The 22,503-nt window shown below is 49.9% G+C and overlaps 1 protein-coding gene across 1 annotated transcript in view; it reads right to left on the reverse strand.

The window, feature by feature from the left end:
- ASS1 (argininosuccinate synthase 1) overlaps positions 1-15,466 on the reverse strand; it is an 81,617-nt gene extending 66,151 nt beyond the window's left edge. Inside the window, exons 1-4 of the mRNA XM_081179510.1 lie at positions 15,365-15,466; positions 7,372-7,484; positions 5,965-6,033; positions 4,173-4,361 (exon numbers count right to left, since the gene is read on the reverse strand). Of these exons, the coding sequence (XP_081035636.1) occupies positions 4,173-4,361; positions 5,965-6,033; positions 7,372-7,479 (366 nt within the window). The 5' untranslated portion in view covers positions 7,480-7,484; positions 15,365-15,466. The remainder of the gene's footprint in view (positions 1-4,172; positions 4,362-5,964; positions 6,034-7,371; positions 7,485-15,364) is intronic.
- Positions 15,467-22,503: the final 7,037 nt, after the last annotated feature.

Here is a 22,503-nt window from a genome sequence, read left to right on the forward strand (position 1 = left end):
TGGCCTCCCTAACCATTTCCCCTATGAGAGAATGGTTGCAGCATTTGGGACATTTCCGTTTAGAGGAAAGACAAGAGGGGACACAACAGATATTATGAAATTATGCATGACACAGCGAAGGTGTATAGAGGCAGGTCTCTCTCCCTTTCTCATAAGAGGATTTCCCAAACTTGGGCCTACAGCTGTTTTTGGCCTACAGCTCCCACCATCCCTAGCCAGCAGGAGCAGTGGTCAGGGATGATGGGAATTGTACTCCAAAAAACAGCTGGAGGCCCAAGTTTGGGAAACCCTGCTCTAGAACTTGTGGCAACCCACTGAAACTGAATGTTGGAAGCTTCAGGACAGATGGAAGAAAGTCTTTATGCAGCGCACAGTTAAACCATAGAACTCGTTCCCGCAGGAGGCAGTGATGGCCACCAGCTTGGAGGGCTTTAAAAGAGGACTGGGCAAATTCACAGACGGGAAAGCTGTTCCTTCATGGCTACTAGCCACAATGGCTGTGCTCTGCCTTCCAAAGCTGAAGGCAGTGGTGCTTTTGACCACCGGCTGCTGGAAACCACAGGAGGGGGTAGTTGTGCTCAAATCCTGCCTGCAAATTTCCCATTGGGGCATCTGGTTGACCACTGTGAGAACAGGATGGCAGTCCATCTCCCCTGTAGGTCCAGGGAGATTTTTTTGATTTTTTTATTCTTTTGAGCTCACATAAGCCGTTGTTTATTTCATTCCTCTCAACACCCAAGCAGTGAAGTTAATGGACTGGAATCAAAGGGGAACAGAGATCAGAGCAGCCTTTAATGGCCACGAAAAGCTTCATCCCTGATTCACCAACAGTCCACAGGCACTCCTTGGAAGGTTGCTGGGGGTCCATTGCACAGTCTCTCTCCCCCCTCTGCTGGACAGTTCCTGCCTTGTCAAGCCAGAGAAACTCTGAGTCAGCAACTTTAGAATGGGAAGGAAGCGGCTTTAAAAACACGGTTTCATTGCACCCTCTCGTGGAAAGAAGCCTGCTATACAACTTTCTACACCAACAACAGAAATAAAGAGCACTTATTATTTCCATATTGATTTCCAAATTATTTCCGAAGTGAGACCGAGAATGAGAGCTGTAACTTCACTAGAATGAGATTTGAATGGGTGGCTTCTTATTTTAAACCCCCTGTTTTATAATTTTATAATTTAAAATTATAAAACAGATATGGTAGAATCAAAGAATTGTAGGGTCGAAAGAGACCTAAGGATCATTTAGTCCAGCCCCCTGCAAGGCAGGAACGACAGCTGGAGAATCCCTGGTTGCTGGAAGCCACAGGATGGGAGTTTGCTTTTGTGGTTGAATGTTTTGTAGTTGCGTTTTCCACACACATCCGGTCAGCCAGTGTGAGAACAGAATGCTGAACTAGATGGACCCCCTTTGGCCTGACCCAGAAAGCTCTTACGTTTTTATGCCCTGGGATTAAAGGATCATCTAGTCCACAAATAGAGAGACTGTGTGGTTCTCCAGAACTTGTTGGACTAACATCTTGTTGGGCTACAATCCCTGATTGGGCACCAACTCCCATCAACCACCAGTCAGCATGGCCAATGGCCAGGGATGATGGGATTTGTAGTCCATTAACATCCAGAGGCCTCAGGTTCCCACTCCCTCTGCTCCCACCCGATTGTGGCATTTCCTTTCAGCTGAGCTGTGCGCACCACTGCCATCATTCCAGCTTCATCGGAAGACACATTCATTTCTCTGGGCATTTGAAGAAACAGCGACTGGGGTTTGATGGGATAGGATTTCTTGTCTGTAATACTGTGCAAACTGTTCCCCCTGAAGATCTCTGCATTGCAGAGCAGGTGCCCCAGGAATCTTGGGGTTCCTCAAGCGGTTGCTTAGGCTTAACATGCTTCCATGGTTAAATAGATGAGCCAGCCAGCCAGCAACTCCAGGGCAACAGATGGACTCTCCCCTCTGCCGGAAAGCAGCTTAATTTTTAACCGAAAAAGAAAACAGGCTGTCCAGATTTGCAAAAGCATGGCATCCAGTCTTCTTGAACAACCCCAAAGGGCATAGTCCGAAAAGGCTACATTGTCTTCCTCCCGCCCCTACCCCAACTAGGGATGGGTTTCATGAGAATTCCAGATCTAGTTTTGTTTTTAAAACCAGCTTCTAGTTCTCATGTTTGTGCAGTGCCATTTTAAAAGGCTATCTTTTGATTCAATAGGACTGAATACACATTTAAAGCACTTTTAAAGCAAATTTCCCAGCAGCCCAAGAGCCCTGGGGTCCATAGTTTATGCCTCACAGAGCTATATTTCCCAGTAACCTTAAATTACAGCTCACACGATTGGGGGGTGTATTTTAAATGTCTGATGTGTACACAGCCTAAGGGTTGATTAGGTTGCTTTTCCATGAAACCCCAGTCCTAAATTATGGGCTGTCTATGGCAGAGCACCTGTTTGACATGTAGAAGTTCCCAGGTTCAGTCCCTGACATCTCTAGATAGGAGCTGGTAAAACTCTGGAAAGCCACTGCCAGTCAGTGCAGACAATGCTGAACTAGATGTATCAGCTGCCTGGCTCAGTATAAGGCAGATTTATATTCCTATTTAATTCAGTCCTTTATTCTATGAGGACTAGAATCTTGGGTCGCATCTACATCATACCTTTAAAGCACCCTCAAGCCCTTTGAATAGCCATGGCTCCATGAGGTGGTCTCCAAGCAACTCTTAGGCTAAGCAATTGAGGCCATTGAAAGAGCAAATGGGGCACTGCCCCCAATATAACCCAATATGAACGTAAGAAGAGCGTGCTGGATCAGGCCAAACACCCACGCATCCTGTTCTCACGGTGGCCAACTTTATGCCTGCAACAAACCTGCAAACAGGACCTGTGAGCAAGGGCCCTCAACTCTCCTGTGTCTCCTAGAAACTGTGGAGGCAGAGCAAAGGCATCATGGTTAGTAACCATTGATATCTCTCTCCTCTATAGATTTGCCTTATCCTCTTCTAAAGCCATCCAAGTTAGTGGCCTTCACTGCTCCCTGCAGGTGTGAGTTCCATAGTTTAACTATGCACTGCAGTGCTCTTGTTCAAAGAAAACATGAAGTTGTTACAGTAAGTCGCTGGGCGACTCAGGGCAACCGTGAACAGATGCTGGTTTGACAACAGCCACATTCACTGCCCATGGAGGTGCTGAAAAATAAGGCAAGCTGTCTCCCTAGCTGGTTTGGGGGTCACCCCTGGTTCTGGTGCAGGTCAAATAAATACGCCCCTGCCTCCCTCGTTCTCTTAGATTCAGGTGGATGACTAGGGCAGCTCGGAAAGGTCCTTGCAGAAACACACATGTGTGCAACAGTAGAGGCCTGGCTGGAAAGCTTACAGCCTGCTGCCACTACACGGGATAATGATTGAGGAAAATGAAATACGAATTGGCCCTGCCCCATAGCTTGACCAGTCACGGCTAGGAGCTAGGTGGAGTCATAGATCTAAAAAAATGTTTAGACTGACACATGCTGACCTGTTTCCGTATTGACCTGAAATGTTCATTTTGGGCTTTTCAGAAGTACATACAGTGGTACCTCTGGTTGCGAACAGGATGCGTTCCAGAGGCCCGTTCGCAACATGAAAGGAACACAACCCGCAGTGGCGCGTTTGCGCACACACGGGTTGCGATTTGTCGCTTCTGCGCATGCGCGTGATGTCATTTTGCACGTCTGCGCATGCGCGAGCGGCGAAACCCAGAAGTAACACGCTCTGTTACTTCTGGGTCACCGTGGGACACAACCTGAAAAACTGTAACATGAAGCAAACGTAGCATGAGGTATGACTGTAAAGGCAAGAAGGGCAGGGGGAATGTCGGCTCGCAATGGCACTCACCTGAGAGGTGCTGGAACTGCACTCCAGCACGCTCCGGTTGAATAAAAGCACTGATGCACCTCATGAAGAAGTGCTTCCTTTTATCTGTCCTGAATCTTCCAGCCAGCTGCCACCTGCCCACAACCAATCCAGGGAGTGGCACTGCCTGACAGCTTCCTTGTCTTTCTTAAGTCTCAGTGTTGTCCTTGTAGAACCCAGCAGAGGAAAGATGGGGACAGAACTGGAATCAGCTGGCTCTGGCGCCACCTACTGCTGGGCTTTCTGCCTTACATCCCGCCAGTCTCAATGAGCACCAGTCGTCAAATGCTTGCTTACCTTGCCTGTAGCTCCATGGGCAACATACTGGGCACCTTCTTTCTGCGCTATTTCCATCTGCTTACGGGCAATGCAGGGCCTGGCCAGTGAGGTGCCCAGGAGGTATCTGTCCTCGTAAATCGCGTTGGCTTGGACTGCCGGCCAGATGAATTCCTCCACAAACTCTCTGCTGATATCTTCAACGTAAACCTGAGACCGATGGAGAGGAGGAGAGGGGATGCGATTGTTCCCAGTTATTTATCAGAAGCTGGAGGGAGGCATATTTTGAACTCAGAACCCTGCCAAGGGGTGAAGGGGGCAAGTAAAGCCTGCCCCAACAATTACATTCCTCGTCTGACAGCCTGATTCAGGTGCCCGCCCTCCCCGCTTCAGAAAGTTGGCAATCCTCACAACAGCTATAGAAATACAGTTTTAAAACAGTAATACAAGGCTGTATTTTACAAAAGTTACAAAGAGTGCCTAGTAAGTATATTAATGCACAACTAAGCTGTGCTTAGTGATCCCAAGTGCAAACTCTGTGGTGCAGGGCCAGCCCAAGACATTCTGCTGCCTGAAAACCAAAAAATGGCATCACATCCCCCCACCCCCACCCCACCATGCAACCTCTTGCTAGAGCAGGGTGAGGTCAGCCTGGGGCTGACTTTGCCTGGCTTCAGCTTGGGCAACAGTTTTCCAGTGGTCCCCTTCGGTGGCATTAACTTGAATAAAATATTGGGGAGGGGGGTACTGCCCAACACCCAACCGAAAGGTCGACAGAAGGAAGGAGGGAGGGAGGGAGGTTGGAGCCAAGTGAGTGCAGCCCAGGGAGAGGCCCCCAGCCCAGTGTAGCCTTCCTCTCTCGCCCAGCACTTCTGAGGCCCAGGCAGTCAGGCACCAGGCATGGGAGGTGGCACTGCCCAGGCTGGGGCCAGTGCTGAGGGGCTCCTGTTGTCAAGCTGCAATTGGCATGGCCACCTATTGGCAGCCATGTGAACTGCAGCATGATGACAGTCTTAGATTTTATGTCTATAGCAGTGTTTCCCAAATGTTTTTGGGCAACGGCACACCTGTGTACTAAAAAAAAATCTCGCGGCACACCACCATTAAAGCCCCGCCCCGTGACGTCAGCGCGCAGCGTCACGCCGGGAGGGACGCACAAAAGTGAACGTTTTTTCCCTCGGCAGCTCCTCTCAGCTGCGCTCAATCCGCCTCGGAGCGCAGGAGCGATGCCTCTCTCTGGCTCTCCCTCCGCGCAGGCTGAGGGAGGGAGGGAGGGAGGTGCGCGTGTGACCCGTCTCTGCTGGGAGACCAAACCCAGCGAGACAGAGTCGCGCGGAGGCGCCCAGGCAGCGCTGCCGGCTGCGAGGAGGAGCGCCAGGCAGCAGCAGGAGGCGCGGCCTCTCCTCGCCGCCCCCGCCCCGCCTCTCGCCGCCCGACTCGCCCGCCTCCCTCCAGGCATCTTGCGGCACACCAGCCGGTGTCTCACGGCACACTCGTGTGCCGGGGAACACCGGTTGGGAAACACTGGTCTATAGGAAGATTTATACTATGAGAGTATTTCTGTGCTGCCATTGTAGGCAACTTCCTCCCACGCCATCATTTCATATACACAGCTGTAGAGGCAACTTTCCAAATAATTCCCAGAGCAATCCACTTCTGAGCAATGCTTCTGACCTGTTAATAATGCATGCATAACATTCTCTCCCATCAACCTGACAAACTAACCCTGCAAATTAGGCCAGTCTGACAGCTCTGTGGATTTGCAACCCATTTGATTGACTGTTAGCATGTGGAGGGGAGGCTTAGGAATCACCTTTTCGGCTCCCAAGGAAAGTGCTTTCTTTCTTGCCTTCTCAAAATCATCCTCTTGTCCAATGTTGGCCTGGAAGAGTAGACACCGTGCCATATATTAATATTTGTTTTGGGGTAAAAGGGGTGGGGAGATGGAAGACACACGTAGATCAGATTCTTTGCTGAACTGTGGCTAACCCAGAATTTCAGCCAGAACTGACCCAAGATTTAACCAAGTCTTACTGCAAAATAGAAGGAGAAGGATACTGTGGAGTTGGAAAAGGTTCAGAAAAGAGCAACCAAAATGTCCCCCTGTGAGGAAGGATTGCAGTGTTTGGGACTTCTTTGTTTAGATAAAGTGGATAGAAGAAGAAAAAACATTTCCCCCTTTCTCATAACGCTAGAACTCATGGATCTCCAACAAAGGTGAATGTTGGAAGATTCAGGGTGCTTAAAAATATGTCCTTTTTGCAGTGCAAACTATGGAACTTGCTTCTACAGGAGGCATGAATGGCTGCTAACCTAGATGGCTTTAAAATAGGATTAGACAAATTCATGGAAGAGGGTAAAGCTGGCTGCAATATCAGTTGCTGGAAACCACAGGAGGGGAGAGCTGCTCTTATGCTCAGGTCCTGCTTGCTCAGCAGCGTAGCAACCCCCACTGGCACCTGGGGAAGACCAAAGTTGTTGAGCTGTTTTAGGGCAGCCACCAGAATTCCATAGCTGCTGATTTTAGGGATGGGAAGTGGCTCTGACCCCCTGCAGAGTCCGAAATGCCCCGTTACCACCATGCCACCCTCAAGCTCCCCTGCTGCCCAGAATCCCACCTCCAGATGCATAGCACCCACCTTGCTGCACTACAAACCTCTGTGCTACCCTAAAGACCCCCATGCCACCCTATGCCACTCCCACCCAGTGCGGACTGCCCCCCCCCCTACGCTACTGTGCTTGCTGTTTCCCACAGGCATCTGAGAGGGCCTGGTGAGAACAGGATGCTGAGTATACCTGAAGGAGCATTTCCACCCCCATCGTTCTACCCAGACACTGAGGTCTAGCGCCGAGGGCCTTCTGGCAGTTCCCTCGCTGTGAGAAGCCAAGTTACAGGGAACGAGGCAGAGGGCCTTCTCGGTAGTGGTGCATGCCCTGTGGAATGCCCTCCCACCAGATGTCAAGGCAATAAGCAACTATCTTACTTTTAAAAGACAACTGAAGGTGGCCCTGTTTAGGGAAGTTTTTAATGTCTGATGCTGTATTGTTTTTAATATGTGGTTGGAAGCCGCCCAGAGTGGCTGGGGAAACCCAGCCAGATGGGCGGGGTATAAATAAATAAATTTATTATTATTATTATTATTATTATTATTATTATTATTATTACACCTATAGCCCTTCCTCTCCTGGATCCTGTTTGAACTTCACCTCGTCAACTTACCAAGTAAGCGATGACCTTGTAGCCTTGTTCCTTCAGCCAGACCAGGATGCATGAGGTGTCCAACCCCCCGCTGTAGGCAAGGACCACGACGCCTTTGCTCTGAGACATGGTCTCTATCAGTAGAAACAGAAATGATTCCTCACACTGGGTACCAGACGGAGGTTGGGACAAAGACTCTCCAGTCTCCTCCCCCCCCCCCCACAACAACAGTGGTCTTTTCAGTGGTGGGTCCGCAGCTGCAGAATGTTCTCTCCAATGAGGTGCACTTTTCTCCATCATTATTAAATTTCAGGAGGAACTTGAAAGCCCCAGGGAATTCAGTGGCTGAGGAATACTCTTCTTGGCAACCAGAAGATTGGCCTTGGGCACATCCCTATTTCACTGGAATTTTTATCCCAGGGATTCGAAACCCTTTTTCCTGCCTGAGGGCCACATTCCCTTCTGTGCAACCTCCCAGGGGCCAGGGGCAAAAGTGGGTGGAGCAAGAAATGCAAATTTTACATTTGGATAGTAGGCTAGTTTCCATAGACACTCTCTCACACATCCATTTCTCTAGCCTCCATTCAGACAAGGAAGAGGCATGATCAGAGTTCAAGGACACATCCCATCTAGGGAAAGAGACTCAAGGGGGGGGGGCAGGGCTGGTGGGGAAAGAGACATGGGGAGGTCTTTGTGTGGCAGAGGAGGAGGTGGTATAGCCTAGAGAAAGCCCCAAAGGCCATACAGACTTGGAGGGTCAGATACAGCTGTGAGGGTTCCCCACTCCAGAAATCAGACCATGAGTCCACCCCTGTTTTAGATACCCAGGTCAAATCTGTGCCATACACTCTGATACCACTTCCCCCAAAACCACAGGTGAAATATACTCAGAGTCGCAAAGTGATTTCATGCTCTTTATTCAGTTCATAGTGGTGAGGAGGAATGAATGCAAGTCCCCTCAAAGTATCAGCTTTATATACATTATTTAAACAATGGGCTGCACATGATTGGCTAATTCTGGAATTCTACTGTAAGCCAATCAGGTTGTGGATTCACTTATATCTGGAGCATGATTGGGTGGTTCCTGCCAACCAATCATACTGCTGCATTGTTCTAGGACCAATCAGACTGTTGCATTCTGAATCCTATTGTTCTAGGACCAATCAGACTGCTGCAGTTTGGATCCTATTCAACTCAGTACATAACACCCCTCCCCTCTAAGTTCCAGTCCTGCCCGGGAGGTCGCATTCATAGTCCTCGAGGTACGCCGGCGGCCTACGTGTGTGTTGCGGCCTGTGGTGTTCCCTGGTCCGGGGTTCAGGTTCTGGCTCATGTTCCAAGATTGCTGGCTGTGATGGGCCTGTTTGGTCTGGCGCAACCGGCTCGCTCAGTCGTGGTTCTGGTTCCGGTGTCCTTTCGGCCTCGCGGGTCCTCTCTGTATTTACTGATTCTGCCTCTCCTGCTGGCCCCTCCTGCTCTATCGGCCTCACTGCCCCTCTGTTCCCTTGGGACTCCTCTGACCTTTCCTCCTCCTGGTTTTCTCCGGGGAATCGTCACCGTATCTGGTCGCAGTGGCGGCGCCAGCATTGCCCCCCATCCGTTAGCACCTCGTACGACACGGGACCAGTGACCCTGGTGACTGTGGCGGGTACCCATGCTGGGCCTGCCCCAAAATTCTTTGCGTACACTGGGTCCTGGGCCTCGAAGGTCCGGGGGTTCCTGCCTTCCCCCACCACTACCTCATTCTGAGCTCTATCAGGGTGAAGGCGGTCCAATCTGATTGCAAGGCGCCGACCCATTAGTAGTTCAGCAGGGCTCCGGCCAGTCGTTGAGCTGGGGGTGCTGTGCTGTGCTAGGAGGAATGTGGCAAGGCAGTACTCCCAATCCCCTTGCGTCATGCGGCGAAGGGTGTCCTTGGTGGTCCGGACCATGCGTTCTGCTTGGACATTGGTGGCAGGGTGGAATGGCGCCGAATGGATGTGGCGGATGGCGTTCTGCGCTGTGAAGGTTTGGAATTCTCCTGACGTAAATGCAGTCCCATTGTCTGAGATGAGTGTCAGGGAGCCCGTGGGTTGCAAACAGCCTGCGTAGTACCCGGATGGCTGCGGATGTAGAAGTGGACGGTACCAGTGCGACTTCGAGCCATTTGGTGTAGGAGTCCACCACTATGAAGAATGTTTTCCCCTGAAAGGGGCCAGCGAAGTCCACATGCAGGCGTGACCATGGTGCTCGGGCAGACTCCCAGGACTGGACTGGGGCCCTTGGGGTATCTGGGCGGGATTCTTGGCAGGCCTGTCAGTGTTTGACCCAGGCCTCTATCTCTCCGTCAATCCCCGGCCACCACACATAACTCCTGGCCAGGGCCTTCATTCTTACTACCCCTGGGTGTGTCTCGTGTAGGGCTGTGAGGACCCTTCTGCGGAGGGGCTGGGGAACAACGACCCTGCTTCCCCATAACAGGCACCCCTTGTGGGCCGACAGTTCATGTTTGCGGGTTGTGTAGCCAGCGAATTCTGGCCCAGGGCTGCTGCTGGGCCATCCCCTCCACACCCAGTCCAGGACCCGGGAGATGACCCTATCTTTCTTGGAATGGTGTGCAACTTATTGTGCCTGAATGGGGCGGTCAGGAAGCAGCTCCAGGCTCATAACCTCTTGTGCAGGTGCTGGGTCGGGGCCTGTTTCCGGTAGTGGTAGCCTGCTGAGGGCGTCCGCATGGCCCATCGCCTTCCCCGGGCGGTGAATCAGTGCATACTGGTAGCTGGCAAGGAAAATTGACCACCTGAGGATGCGAGGAGACAGCACTTGGGGGGTCTGCTTTTCGGGGGCAAACAAGCCAAGCAACGGCTTGTGGTCAGTCACCACGGTGAAGGGCCGCCCGTACAAGAAATCATGGAATTTTTTTACTCCCTTCACGATTGCCAGCCCCTCCTTGTCTATTTGCGAGTAGTTTCGCTCGGTTGCATTGAGTGTCTAGGAAAAGTATGATACCGGTACCTCTCTTCCATCCGGGAGTTGGTGTCCCAGGACAGCGCCAATGCCATAGGGCGAGGCGTCGCATGCTAGCACCACCGGCAGCCTCTCGTTGAAGTGTGCCAAGACCGAGTTTGAGACAAGCAAGTCCTTGACTGCCTGGAATGCAGCCTCCTGGCACTGGCCCCACACCCAAGGGGCCCGCTTGTCCAGGAGTCTGTGTAGGGGCTCCGCTACCGCCGCCTTGTGGGGAAGGAAGGAATGGTAAAAGTTCAATAGTCCCAAGAAGGCCTGAAGTTCAGTCTTGCTCTTGGGCGCTGGGGCATCACAAATGGCCCGTACCTTGTCCCCAGTCGGGTGGACCCCTTCTGCGTCCACCATAAATCCCAGAAAGTCCACCTGAGGCACTCCTAGTAGACATTTTTCCCGCTTCACCTTGAGACCCGCCGTCTGGAAACGGTGCAGAACGGTGCGGAAGCAGTCCTCAAACTCCTCTGGTATGGGCCCGGCAATCAACACATCATCGAAGAAGGGGGTGACGCCAGGAATCCCTTTAAGGAGCGAGTCCATTAGATTCTGGAATATGCCTGGTGCCACACTGACACCGAATTGCAGCCGCTTTACCCTGAACGCTCCTCTGCGCGTCACAATCGTCTGTGCCTCTGCTGTGGCCTCATCTACTGGCAGCTGTTGATATGCTTGGGCCAAGTCCAGCTTGCCAAAATTTTTCGACCCAGCCAGGGTGGCAAGGACATGGCTGACCACTGGCACTGGGTATGCATGGGCCGTGAGGGCCTTGTTTATGGTACATTTGTAGTCTGCGCAGATGCGGACTGAACCATTAGGCTTGACGGGTGTGACGATTGGGGTTTCCCAGGGGGCATTAGGCACTGGCTCCAGCACTCCTTGCTCCACGAGCCGGTCCAATTCCTCCTCTATACGGGGTTTCAGGGCGAACGGGACCCGGCAGGCCTTGAGCCTGACTGGTCGCACTGCAGGGTCAAGCTGTAGAGCAATGGGGGGCCCCATATACTGTCCCAATTTCCCATCGAAAACCCCTGGAAATTCCTTGCATATGGCGTCCATGTCCACTTGTAAGGTAGTGTGGTTCACCCCGGTGATGGCTAGCCCCAGTGGTCCAAATCATGCCAATCCCAGTAAGCTAATGTAGGGGCCCTTGACCACAAGCAAGTCCAGTTGCCGCGTCTGCCCTCGGTATTGCACCCTGAAGGTCCCCACCCCCATTGTGGGGACCTTACGTTTCTGGAAGTCCCGTAGGGTGAATGGGGCCGGCCTGAGTTTGGGACCCCCAGTAGGACACAGTTTCCTTAAGGTCCTTGCTGAGATTATGGATAGAGTTGAACCCGTGTCAAGCTCCATGAGGCACGGGGCCCCCTCTATCCGTACCTCTACATAAATTTTCTCTACTTTGGGGTGGGGCAACTGGTATACCTGGAAGTCCGTGAGCTCCGTCGAGTTGCCTTGGTGCATTGGGCCCCGGGACCTGGGGCTCTTGGATTGGTCATCTGATGCCTGGCATCGGGTGGACTGAGCTCGACACACCCGGGCGATGTGTCCCGATTTTCTGCACTGCCTGCACTCTGCGTTGCGGAAACGGCAGGTCCTCCTCTTGTGACTTTCCCCGCAGCTTGCGCAGTTCCCTCCTTCTCGTTGAGGCAGCTGTGGTATGTGGGCTGCTTGAGTGCGCTGCTGTACTCGGTGCACCTCCTCCCTGTTGGATCCTGAGTCGTCGGTGAGGTCTTCGTGGTGGACCCTCGGTTGGGACGGCTGGCTCGGCCGTGCCTCTTGCGTCGACCTCTTGGCAGCTTCCGCTGCCAGGGCCTCCTCCAGAGCGACCTGGAACGTTAGGTCCTTCTTAGCGTAGAGGCGTCGTTGCAGCTTCTCTTCCTTCAGGCCATCGACGAGGCAGTCATGAAGCATGTTCTCCAGATCTGAGAAGTTGCAGAACCGGGTGGCTTGGCGGAGAGAGGTCACAAACCCAGTTATGGTTTCCCCAGGGGCTTGCCGCTTTGCGTAGAAGGTATTTTGACGAGCCACCACTGAGGGCTGCGGCGAAAAGTGCCCCTTCAGCTGTTCCATTATTGTTTTGTATGGAACAGTAGCGACGTCTTCAGGTGAAAGGAGAGCCCGGGCGATTTCAAACGTCTTCTCTCCGCAGATGCTGAAGAATATCGCCCTCTTCTTGGCGTCTTCTTCATCAGTGACCCCTTTGGCTTCTAGGAGGAAGGTGAAACGGGAGGCGTACGCTTCCCAGTCTCCCGATGCTGGGTTGAACGGCGAGAAGCTGCTGTCAGTTGCCATTCTGAGTTCCTTGTGTCCCGGAGCTGAAGCCTGGATACACGGTGCGAGGCAGCGGTGCGGCAGGTGGCGGTGCTGCGGTGCTGTGTGTGGCAGTCAGCTCAGCGGGATCCCACCTTTGTCACCAGTCAAATATACTCAGAGTCGCAAAGTGATTTCATGCTCTATATGCACCTCATAGTGGTGAGGAGGAATGAATGCAAGTCCCCTCAAAGTATCTGCTTTATATACATTATTTACACAATGGGCTGCACATGATTGGCTAATTCTGGAATTCTACTGTAAGCCAATCAGGTTGTGGATTCACTTATATCTGGAGCATGATTGGGTGGTTCCTGCCAACCAATCATACTACTGCATTGTTCTAGGACCAATCAGACTGTTGCATTCTGAATCCTATTGTTCTAGGACCAATCAGACTGCTGCAGTTTGGATCCTATTCAACTCAGTACATAACAACAGGCATGGCTTTCCCTCAAAGAATCCTGGGTACTATAGGTTGCCAACTATAGGTTGTTAAGAAATCCTCCCAAATTCCCCCTCAAAGAGCTACATTTCCCAGGGTTCTTTGGGAAGAGGGATTGGTTGATAAAACTACTCAGCAAACTTCAGTCCTGTGAGGAGAAATGGGGTCTCCTAATGTCTCTCAGCACCCTTAACAAATTACACTTCCCAGCATGCTTTGGGAGAAGCCATGACTATTCAAAGCAGTATGAGGGTGCGGCCTCTGTTCCAAAGGCTAGTTTGAACAATAAAGTTCTTAAAAGACATCTGAAAGAAATCAGGATGAAATCAGACTGCAGGCCGTTTGCAGCCCAAGAGCTGAAAGGTGTCCGGCTCTGCTTTAGAGATCCTTGTGGATGTTTCTACCATCATTTGTCCAATTAAAAGTTGTTTTTTTACCCCTCAGTGGACTTGGCACATTGTGTAGGTAGCCTCGTTGGCACCATCACGCCTGGCATCAGCATAAATGATTGAGAAGACCAAACAAAGACCTCCACAGTTCCTGCTTTGGACAACCAGCCTGGACTGCATTTTCAATTTCCTCTGTGTGAAGCCTGGGATTTATTTGGAGGAGGGGAGGAACAACAAATGGGGGTACCAGTTGCAGACGGAACAAAAGAATAGCCACAATCCACAACTTTTCTGGGTTTTTCTGGGTTTGCTTTTTTGCCAAGTATTTGGGGTCTTCTGTACAAGCCAGCTCATGCAGCATGAGATTCAGATTCAGATTCAGTCATGAAACTCACTGAGATGCCCATGAGCCAGCCCCTATCTCTCAGCCTAACCTACCTCGCAGGGTTGTTAGGAGGATAAAAGGCGGACATGTCCTGAAGAGTCAGTGTGGTGTAGCGGTGAAAATGCTGAACTATTTGTTTATTTCCAAAAATATTTATATACCACTATTTCATATACAGTAGTACATAAAACCACACAATAAAAACCATTATAAACTATAAGAATGAGAAATCAGAAAGCTGTTGTGGAAAGATGTGTTTTCAATTCCTTGCATAAGTCTGACGGAACAGAAAAGTTTTCAGCAGGTGTTTAAAAAGTTGGCACAGAAGATGCCTACTGAATGTCCAGAGGCAGGGAGTTCCACAGGACTGGGCCAATGAAACTAAAGGCTTGACTCTTTGTTCTTGTCAAATGAGTCTCACCAGCTGAGAGAATAGCTAACAATGCTTCTGCAGGGGATCTCAACAGCTGAGCCGGGATATAAGGGTTCAAGTTGTCCCTGAAGTATACCCTAGACCTAAGTTGTTCAAGGCTTGGTAATTTAATACAAGGACTTTAAACCTGGCTCAGTAATAGATGGGCAGCCAGATTAACCTAGATTCTGTCCCCCTAACAAAAGCCGGCCCCCCACAACAAAAATCCTGGCTATGCCCATGTTTGTTGGGGTGTCATGAGCATAAAATAGGGAGAAAAGAAACAAAATGTTCCATTTCCAGAATCAAAGTTGGCTACAAGGAGATGATAGCTACTGTGAACAGTATCTTTCTCCCCACCTCACAATTTGCTGGATTTAAATACAACCCACCCACCAGCTAGAACAGAAGGCAAATAAGTTCATTACAAGAGGCTCCCTTTACTGAATACAGTATAGGGCAGAGCTGCTGGCGAATAACATTCATCAGAAGTTTTTCATTCTACTTTCCCATTTAACTCAAGGGGCACCAAAAATGTTTGCTTTGGAGGTCTCTACAAACAGCCCTGCAAGGTAGCACCTGCTCTTTGTTAATGCATGTTGTGGGCACTGGGGAAAACTTGAATCTGAGGCTTCCCAGGTTATTCCCCTTAGTGGCTATCATTCACCCCCTTTCCTTACACCTTTATGATACGAAAGCCACAGCTGTCAAGTTTCTAGTTCCACCTACTGCATAATGCATAGCAGCCCTGCTGGCATTTATGTGTGGCTATCTGAGGCTAGGTTTAAATGAGGGACTGGAGATGCCCAGTCAGTGGGGGTTCACAACACTCCCAGCTGCCCTAGTGAAAAGCAAAAGCCCCAGAATTACTCTCGCACTTTCAAACAGGTTAAACATACACCGGCAGTCCTATTCAAATTATTTTTCCACATTGCATTTATCCACTTTAAAACACAGCCTCAACTCTTCTTTCCTTGTATTCCTGGATCTTAATCTCCTCTTTTTAAAAAAACCCACCCCCTTTGCAATTTATCTCCTTCACCTTCTGTAAAATTTAGAAAAACCCCACTCACCCCACCACAGGGAATCTGCCACAGATGGAATAGTGCCACTCAGCACACAAAACTATGTGTGCCTCTCCTAGAGAGCCACCCCAGATTATAAATCACAGCCACTTGTTTGGGGTGGGAGGAGCCAGGAATGACTGAGGTGTGTCTAACTCTCAAAGGGACTGCTCTGCATACTGCAGACCTCCCTCTTCACTCATTCACAATTTCCTCTCTAAATTGGGTTATGGAGTGAGGAGAGTTTTAAAAAGGCAGCCTTCCCCAGAGATCGAAAGGCCCCAACAAAGACCTCCGTAGTTCCTAAGGAACAGTTGAGGGAGTTGGGTATGTTTAGATTGGATAAGACAAGATTGGAGAAGACAAGATTGAGAGGTGATATGAGAGCCATCTTCAGTTTCTGAAGGCAAGCTTGTTTTCTCCTGCTCCAGAGGTTAGGACCCAAACCTATGGATTCAAATGACAAGAAAGAAGGTTTCAACTAAACATTGGGAAGAGCTGTCTGATGGCAAGAGCTGTTCCGCAATGGAACAGTCTCCCTCGGGAGGCGATGCTCTCCTTTGTTGGAGGTTTTTAAACAGAGGTTGGATAGCTACCTGTCAGGGATTTTTCAGATGGGATTGTTGCATTTCAGGGGGTTTGACAAATGGCCCCTTGGGTCCCTTCCAACTCTACAATTCTGTACTTTGGACAACAAGCCTGACAGAAGCTATTATATAAGAACTGTAGTACTGCCAACTTTGGGGGGCACTCTTCTGCCTTTAACAGGAGCCAGGCAGGTGAGCAATTAGCAAGTGATGCTCTTCCTGGGTTAGAGAAAAAAAGTGCTGAAGAAAAATTTATTTTCTGCATGTCTGGCTGTGGGTTTAAAGACACAGGAGCAGGTTCGGGAGCGGAATTTGGTAACCCGCTTGTCAACAGAAGATCCATGGCTTGTGATTGCTGGCTCAAGGCCAGAAAGACAGATAGTGGGCTGCTGTGCCAGAGTGTCACCTGTCTTTTTTGGCACCTGGGTGTTGACACGGAGATGTTTGCTGACTCTGCATTCTTCACAATCCAATCCCTCTTTCTTATGTAGTCTTGTGGCTTCCAAACTCTGTGTGCTGAGTCAGCAGCAGACAAAGCAAAGGGCCAAGGCACACAATCTTGCCTATTCTGAATGCAGCCGCGGGACATCCCCTCTGTAAACACAGAAGGATTGCCCTCTTGGATCAGACCCCAAAGTCCATCCAGCTCACATTCCAAAAGCAGAACATTTGATGCTTTAGGAAGTTCAAAAGCAGGCATAACTGGAAATAGCCAGCTGCCCACCCGCCCACCCACCACCCGCTCTAGGGATACAGAGGTAAGGAATTCAGTTCACTTTGTATTAAGGAGACAAATCTATCTTGTACTTTGCAAAACAATATGCAAACTGAAATGTAGCTATTCTTTCAAAATTCAGACTTATCCAAATTTTGCAATGCAGCTCTCCAGTCATGTGATACATGGAAAACCGCATGTGTTAAGTACAGTGTTCATTAAAATGCACACATTAGTGAAAATAACATACCGAACAGTGGGTGGAGTATCACTGGGTTTATTTCATTGGAAAGAGAAAATTCTGAAGACTTTATAATACCAGGTTATTCACTGGTATATAGACTAAGTAGGTGGGAAGTTACTCTCTAATGTGTCATGAACTTTACCATTATTATTATGACAGAGTCATAGAATTACAGAGTTGGAAGGGACCCCTAAGAGCAGGGCTGGATTTAGGTTTGATGAGGCCCTAAGCTACTGAAGGTAATGGGGCCCTTTATATGTCCAGCTGCCCTTTATCAACAACAAATTGTCGCTGTTTTTTGTGTTGAATATATACTATATGGCAGGGGTGTCCAACTCCCAACAGACTTTGGGAGCTGAAGTTGTTGAACTTCTTTGGGGGGAGCCAGCGATCTACCACAGATGTCCAGTGATCTACCGGCAGATCACGGTCTACCTCTTGGATGTGCCTCTTGGACCGTAAAGGGGCATTTATGGACCTAATAGGTATCTAAAGCCATTTGCCACTGTTGCTGTATGTAGGTTTTATTTTATTTGTTTTTTATCTTATATTTTGGAAATGTACATCCAGGTGGTTTTTTCCTTTAAATTTTTTGGGGGCCCCAAAGAAATTGGGGCCCTAAGCTATAGCTTATCTAGCTTATACAGTGGTACCTCAGGTTAAGAACTTAATTCGTTCTGGAGGCCCATTCTTAACCTGAAACTGCTCTTAACCTGAGGTACCATTTTAGCTAATGGGGCCTGCCACTGCCATGTGATTTCTGTTCTCATCCTGAAGCAAAGTTCTTAACCCGAGGTACTATTTCTGGGTTAGTGGAGTCTGTAACCTGAAGCGTATGTAACCCAAGGTACTACTGTACTTAAATCCAGCACTGCCTAAGAGCCATCTAGTCCAACCCCCTTGCAATGCAGGAATCTCAACTAAAGCATCCATGGCATATGGCTATCCAACATCTGCTTTAAAACTTCCAATGAAAGAGAGTCTACAATCTCCTGAGGGAGACCATTCCACTGTCGAACAGCTCTTGCTGTCAGAAAGTTCTTCTGATGTTCAGTTGGAATCTCCTTTCATGTAACTTGAACCCATTGTTTCGGGTCCTTTCCTCGAGAGCAGCAGAAAACTAGCTTGCTCCATCTTCCATGTGACAGCCTTTAAGCTATTTGAAGATGACTATCATCTCACACCTCAGCCTTCTCTTCGCCAAGCTAAACTTGTCCAACTCCCTCAAGCATTCCTCATGAGGCTTGGTTTCCAGACCCTTGCTCCCCTTGGTCACCCCACTCTGTGCACCGTCCAGATTTTCTTCTTAAAACTTCCAGGCATGGGACCTCTGGTGAAGCACATCTCAGTCGCTCCCTACCCCTCGTCTGCAGATGTGCCTCTCTAGCAAATTTCATTTAGATACCAAGAAACATCAGCACATTTTGCAGATTTGCAGATGTTTACCCAGGGTAAATTTCTGGGCGTGTGTAACCCCCATGGCCATAAAAGGCAGAGGTTCCTTCTATGCTTTTCTCCAAAACTGTTGTGAACCGCCTTCTGATTTTCAGATGAAGGGTGGTATACACATTAAAATGATTATGATAATGATGATGACAGTGAAGTGTTGCCTAGAGTAGGAACGGTTTAACAATGAGGATACTGCTGCTGCTGCTGCTGCTGCTCGAGTGCTGGGTGGACCGCGCCCTTTCCTGCCAACTCCATCTGGCCTAGGGGGCAGAGCCTGCACTCACCGCCACAGCTTGAGGGCCTCCATCAAGGCCTCCGGGACACTGCTGCTGCTGCTGCTCGAGTGCTGGCTGGGCCGCTCCCTTTCCTGCCAACTCCATCTGCCCTAGGGGGCGGAGCCTGCACTCACCACCACAGTTTAGAGGCCTGAGCAGCTCCCTGCAGCAAGTGACAAAATGGTTTTAAATGTTTTAAGTGCTTTTAATTTGCTGCACTTTAAATGGTTGTTGTTGTTTTCTTATAATATTCTATAACTTTTTTGTTTTATTTCTGCTTGGGGTTGGATAAGTATTTAGTTAGGGTGGGGAGTAGTTTAATTTTAGCACTATTGTTTCTTGCTTTGCTTCTTTTTTATTATTCTGTTAAGTTATTATATAGTTTGTATTTTGCTTTTTAAGGGGAAGGGTCAGGGCTGCCTGGGAGTGGGCCTCAGCCAATAGAATGGCTGGGGCAGGTTCCACAGGGGGGAATGTATTGGGACACCCAATCTCAGTGAGCATGGGCAGGAGGAGGAGTTACGCTAAGACCAGACCATGTCATTACCGAGGAGGCAGGGTTAGTCGTTGTTTGAGGACTATCCCTGCCTTCAGGTCTGGTCCTGACCGGAAGGATACTGGAATCAGCAAGGGAAACCCACATGACCTGAAAGTGTTGCTGTGCAATGCCAGGTCAATGATGAATAAAACCACTGCCATCCACGACCTGATTGTGGATGGAGGATTTGACCTGGCATGAGTGACAGAGACCTGGTTGGATGAAGCAGATGGGCCTGTCCTTGCCGCTGCATGTCCACCAGGTTTCTCTTACGCACAGCAACCCAGGTCATGTGGGCGGGGAGGGGGGGTTGCAGTGATTTTTAGGAAGTCATTAGTCTGCACCAGGCATCCTATTGGGAAGACCCAGTTCTCTGAGTGCATGTTCTGGAAGTTGGGCAATAGGGACGGTACAGGATTCCTATTGATGTACCAACCTCCCCGCTGCACCAAGGATTCCCTGCCTGAGCTGCTTCAGGTTGCGGCGGATATGCTCCTGGAGACACCTAGCTTGGTTGTCCTGGGGGATTTTAACATCCATGCCGACACGACCTTACAAGGGGCCGCTCGGGACTTCGTGGAAAGCATGGCCTCCATGGGGCTGTCCCTGAATAAGTTTGGCCCAACTCATAGCCGTGGACATGCCTTAGACTTGGTGTTTACCTCTACGGATGTTGGTGATCTGACACTAACTAAAAGCGAAACAAAAGAAGTGCCATGATCAGATCACTTCTTGGTGCAACTGGACTCCTCCGTGACCCTCCCCCTCTGCAGGGAGGTGGGACCGATTCGGATGGTCCGCCCCCACTACTTAATGGATCCAACTGGTTTCCAGAGAGTGGTAGAGGATGTTCTATCCCAAGTTGATGGCCTCTCAGCTGATTCCCTGGTGGCCCGTTGGAATGCGGAGTTAACCAGGGCTATTGACTGTCTGGCTCTGAAGTGCCCTCTCCGATTGCATGGAGCCCGGACAGCCCTGTGGTTTTCCATGGATCTGAGGGCGATGAAACAATCATTGAGACGGCTAGAGCGCCGGTGGTGGAAAACTCACTCTGAATCAGACCAAACACAGGCTAGAGCTCAATGTTGAGCCTCCCAAGTGGCAATGGCGACGGCGAAGAGGGCTTTCTTTGCCGCCTCCATTGCATCTGCAGAAAACAGCAGCAGGAGACTTTTTCAGATGGTTTGCAATCTATCAGAAACACCTGTACCACCAGGGCCTGGTAGGGACCCCAAGATCTCCTGCAATGCTTTTGCAAAGTTTTTTGCAGATAAAGTCGCTCAGATTCAGAAGGAGGTAGACTCCACCGTGGGAGCAGGGCCAGGGCGGGAGAGTGCTGGAGTCCTGTCTAGTCCTGTTATATGGGATCTATTCCAATCTGTTACCTCCGAGGATGTGGACAGGCTGCTTGGACAAGTGAAACCGACCACCTGTCTCCTTGACCCTTGACCATCCTGGCTGATAAAAGCGAGCCGGGAAGGGCTGGGCAATGGGCTCTGCGGGTAGTGAATGCTTCCCTCTGTGAGGGAGCCTTCCCAGACCCGCTGAAAGAGGCGGTCATTAAACCGCTTCTTAAAAAAACATCTTTAGACCCAGCCAATTTGGCTAACTATCGCCCAGTCTCAAATTTACCATTCTTGGGCAAGGTGATTGAGCGGGTGGTTGCTGAACAACTCCAAGCACGCCTGGAGGATGTGGACCATTTGGATCCCTTCCAATCGTGATTCAGGCCTCACCATGGGACTGAAACTGCCTTGGTCGCTCTGGTTGATGATCTCTGGCGGGCTAGGGACAAAGGTGGGAGCTGTTTCCTAGTTCTGCTGGATCTCTCAGTGGCCTTTGACACCATCAACCATAACATCCTTCTGGACCATCTTGAGGGGCTGGGAGCACTGTTATATGGTGGTTCCGCTCCTTTCTCCTGGGCCGTGTCTAGAAAGTGGTGGGGGGGATGGGCTCTCACTTGTGGGGTGCCTCAGGGTTCTGTCCTCTCCCCCATGCTTTTTAATATCTATATGAAGCCGCTGGGAGAGATCATCAGGGGGTTTGGGCTGGGTGTTCATCAGTATGCAGATGACACCCAGTTCTACCTCTCCTTTAAATCAGAACCAGTGAAGGCGGTGAAGGTCCTGTGTGAGTGCCTGGAGGCGGTTGGAGGATGGGTGGCGGCTAACAGATTGAGGTTGAATCCTGACAAGACAGAAGTACTGTTTTGGGGGGACAGGGGGTGGGCGGGGGTGGGGGATTCCCTGGTCCTGAATGGGGTAACTGTGCCCCTGAAGGACCAGGTGCGCAGCCTGGGAGTCATTTTGGACTCACAGTTGTCCATGGAGGCACAGGTTAATTCTGTGTCCAGGGCAGCTGTCTGTTGAATGGTTTCTTTAAATGTAAAGGTTCATCACTGTTCCACCCGATGTGTATGTCTTTAAGGGGCCAGAGCAAGGGCCAGAGCTTTACAGCTGTGAAACATAGCAGGTGCTGCTGAGTTGTATTGATTAAGCTGTGTTGGCAATTGGGTGTAGTCCCGCTTGGACTACTGCAATGCGCTCTACGTGGGGCTACCTTTGAAGGTGACCCGGAAACTGCAATTAATCCAGAATGCGGCAGCTAGACTGGTGACTGGGAGTGGCCGCCGGGACCACATAACACCGGTCCTGAGAGATCTGCATTGGCTCCCAGTACATTTCCGAGCACAATTCAAAGTGTTGGTGCTGACTTTTAAAGCCCTAAACGGCCTCGGTCCAGTATACCTGAAGGAGCGTCTCCACCCCCATCGTTCAGCCCGGACACTGAGATCCAGCGCCGAGGGCCTTCTGGCGGTTCCCTCATTGCGAGAAGTAAGGTTACAGGGAACCAGCAGAGGGCCTTCTCGGTAGTGGCGCCTGCCCTGTGGAACGCCCTCCCAGCAGATGTCAAGGCAATAAACAACTATTTTACTTTTAAAAGACAACTGAAGGCAGCCCTCTTTAGGGAAGTTTTTAATGTCTAATGCTTATTGTTTTTAATATTCAGTTGGAAGCTGCCCAGAGTGGGCAGATGGGCAGGGTATTAATAATAATAATAATAATAATAATAATAATAATAATAATAATAATAATAATAATAAATAAATAATTATATTATTATTATTATTATTATTATTATACCTTAGAAAGGTGACTGAGGACAACCCCAACTGTGAAAATCTACTGTAAAGAGTCCTCCTCAAGCTTGAACTGTGATCCTGAGGAAGGAGACATGGAGCATAGGAAGCTGCCTTATACTATTTGGCCATTCCAGCTCAGTATTGTCTACACTGACTGGCAGCAGCTCTCCAGTATCTTTGAGAGGGTTTCTTTCC

The sequence above is a fragment of the Podarcis bocagei genome, assembly GCF_964188305.1.
Source record: "Podarcis bocagei genome assembly, chromosome: Z".
NCBI classification, from domain to species: domain Eukaryota; kingdom Metazoa; phylum Chordata; class Lepidosauria; order Squamata; family Lacertidae; genus Podarcis; species Podarcis bocagei.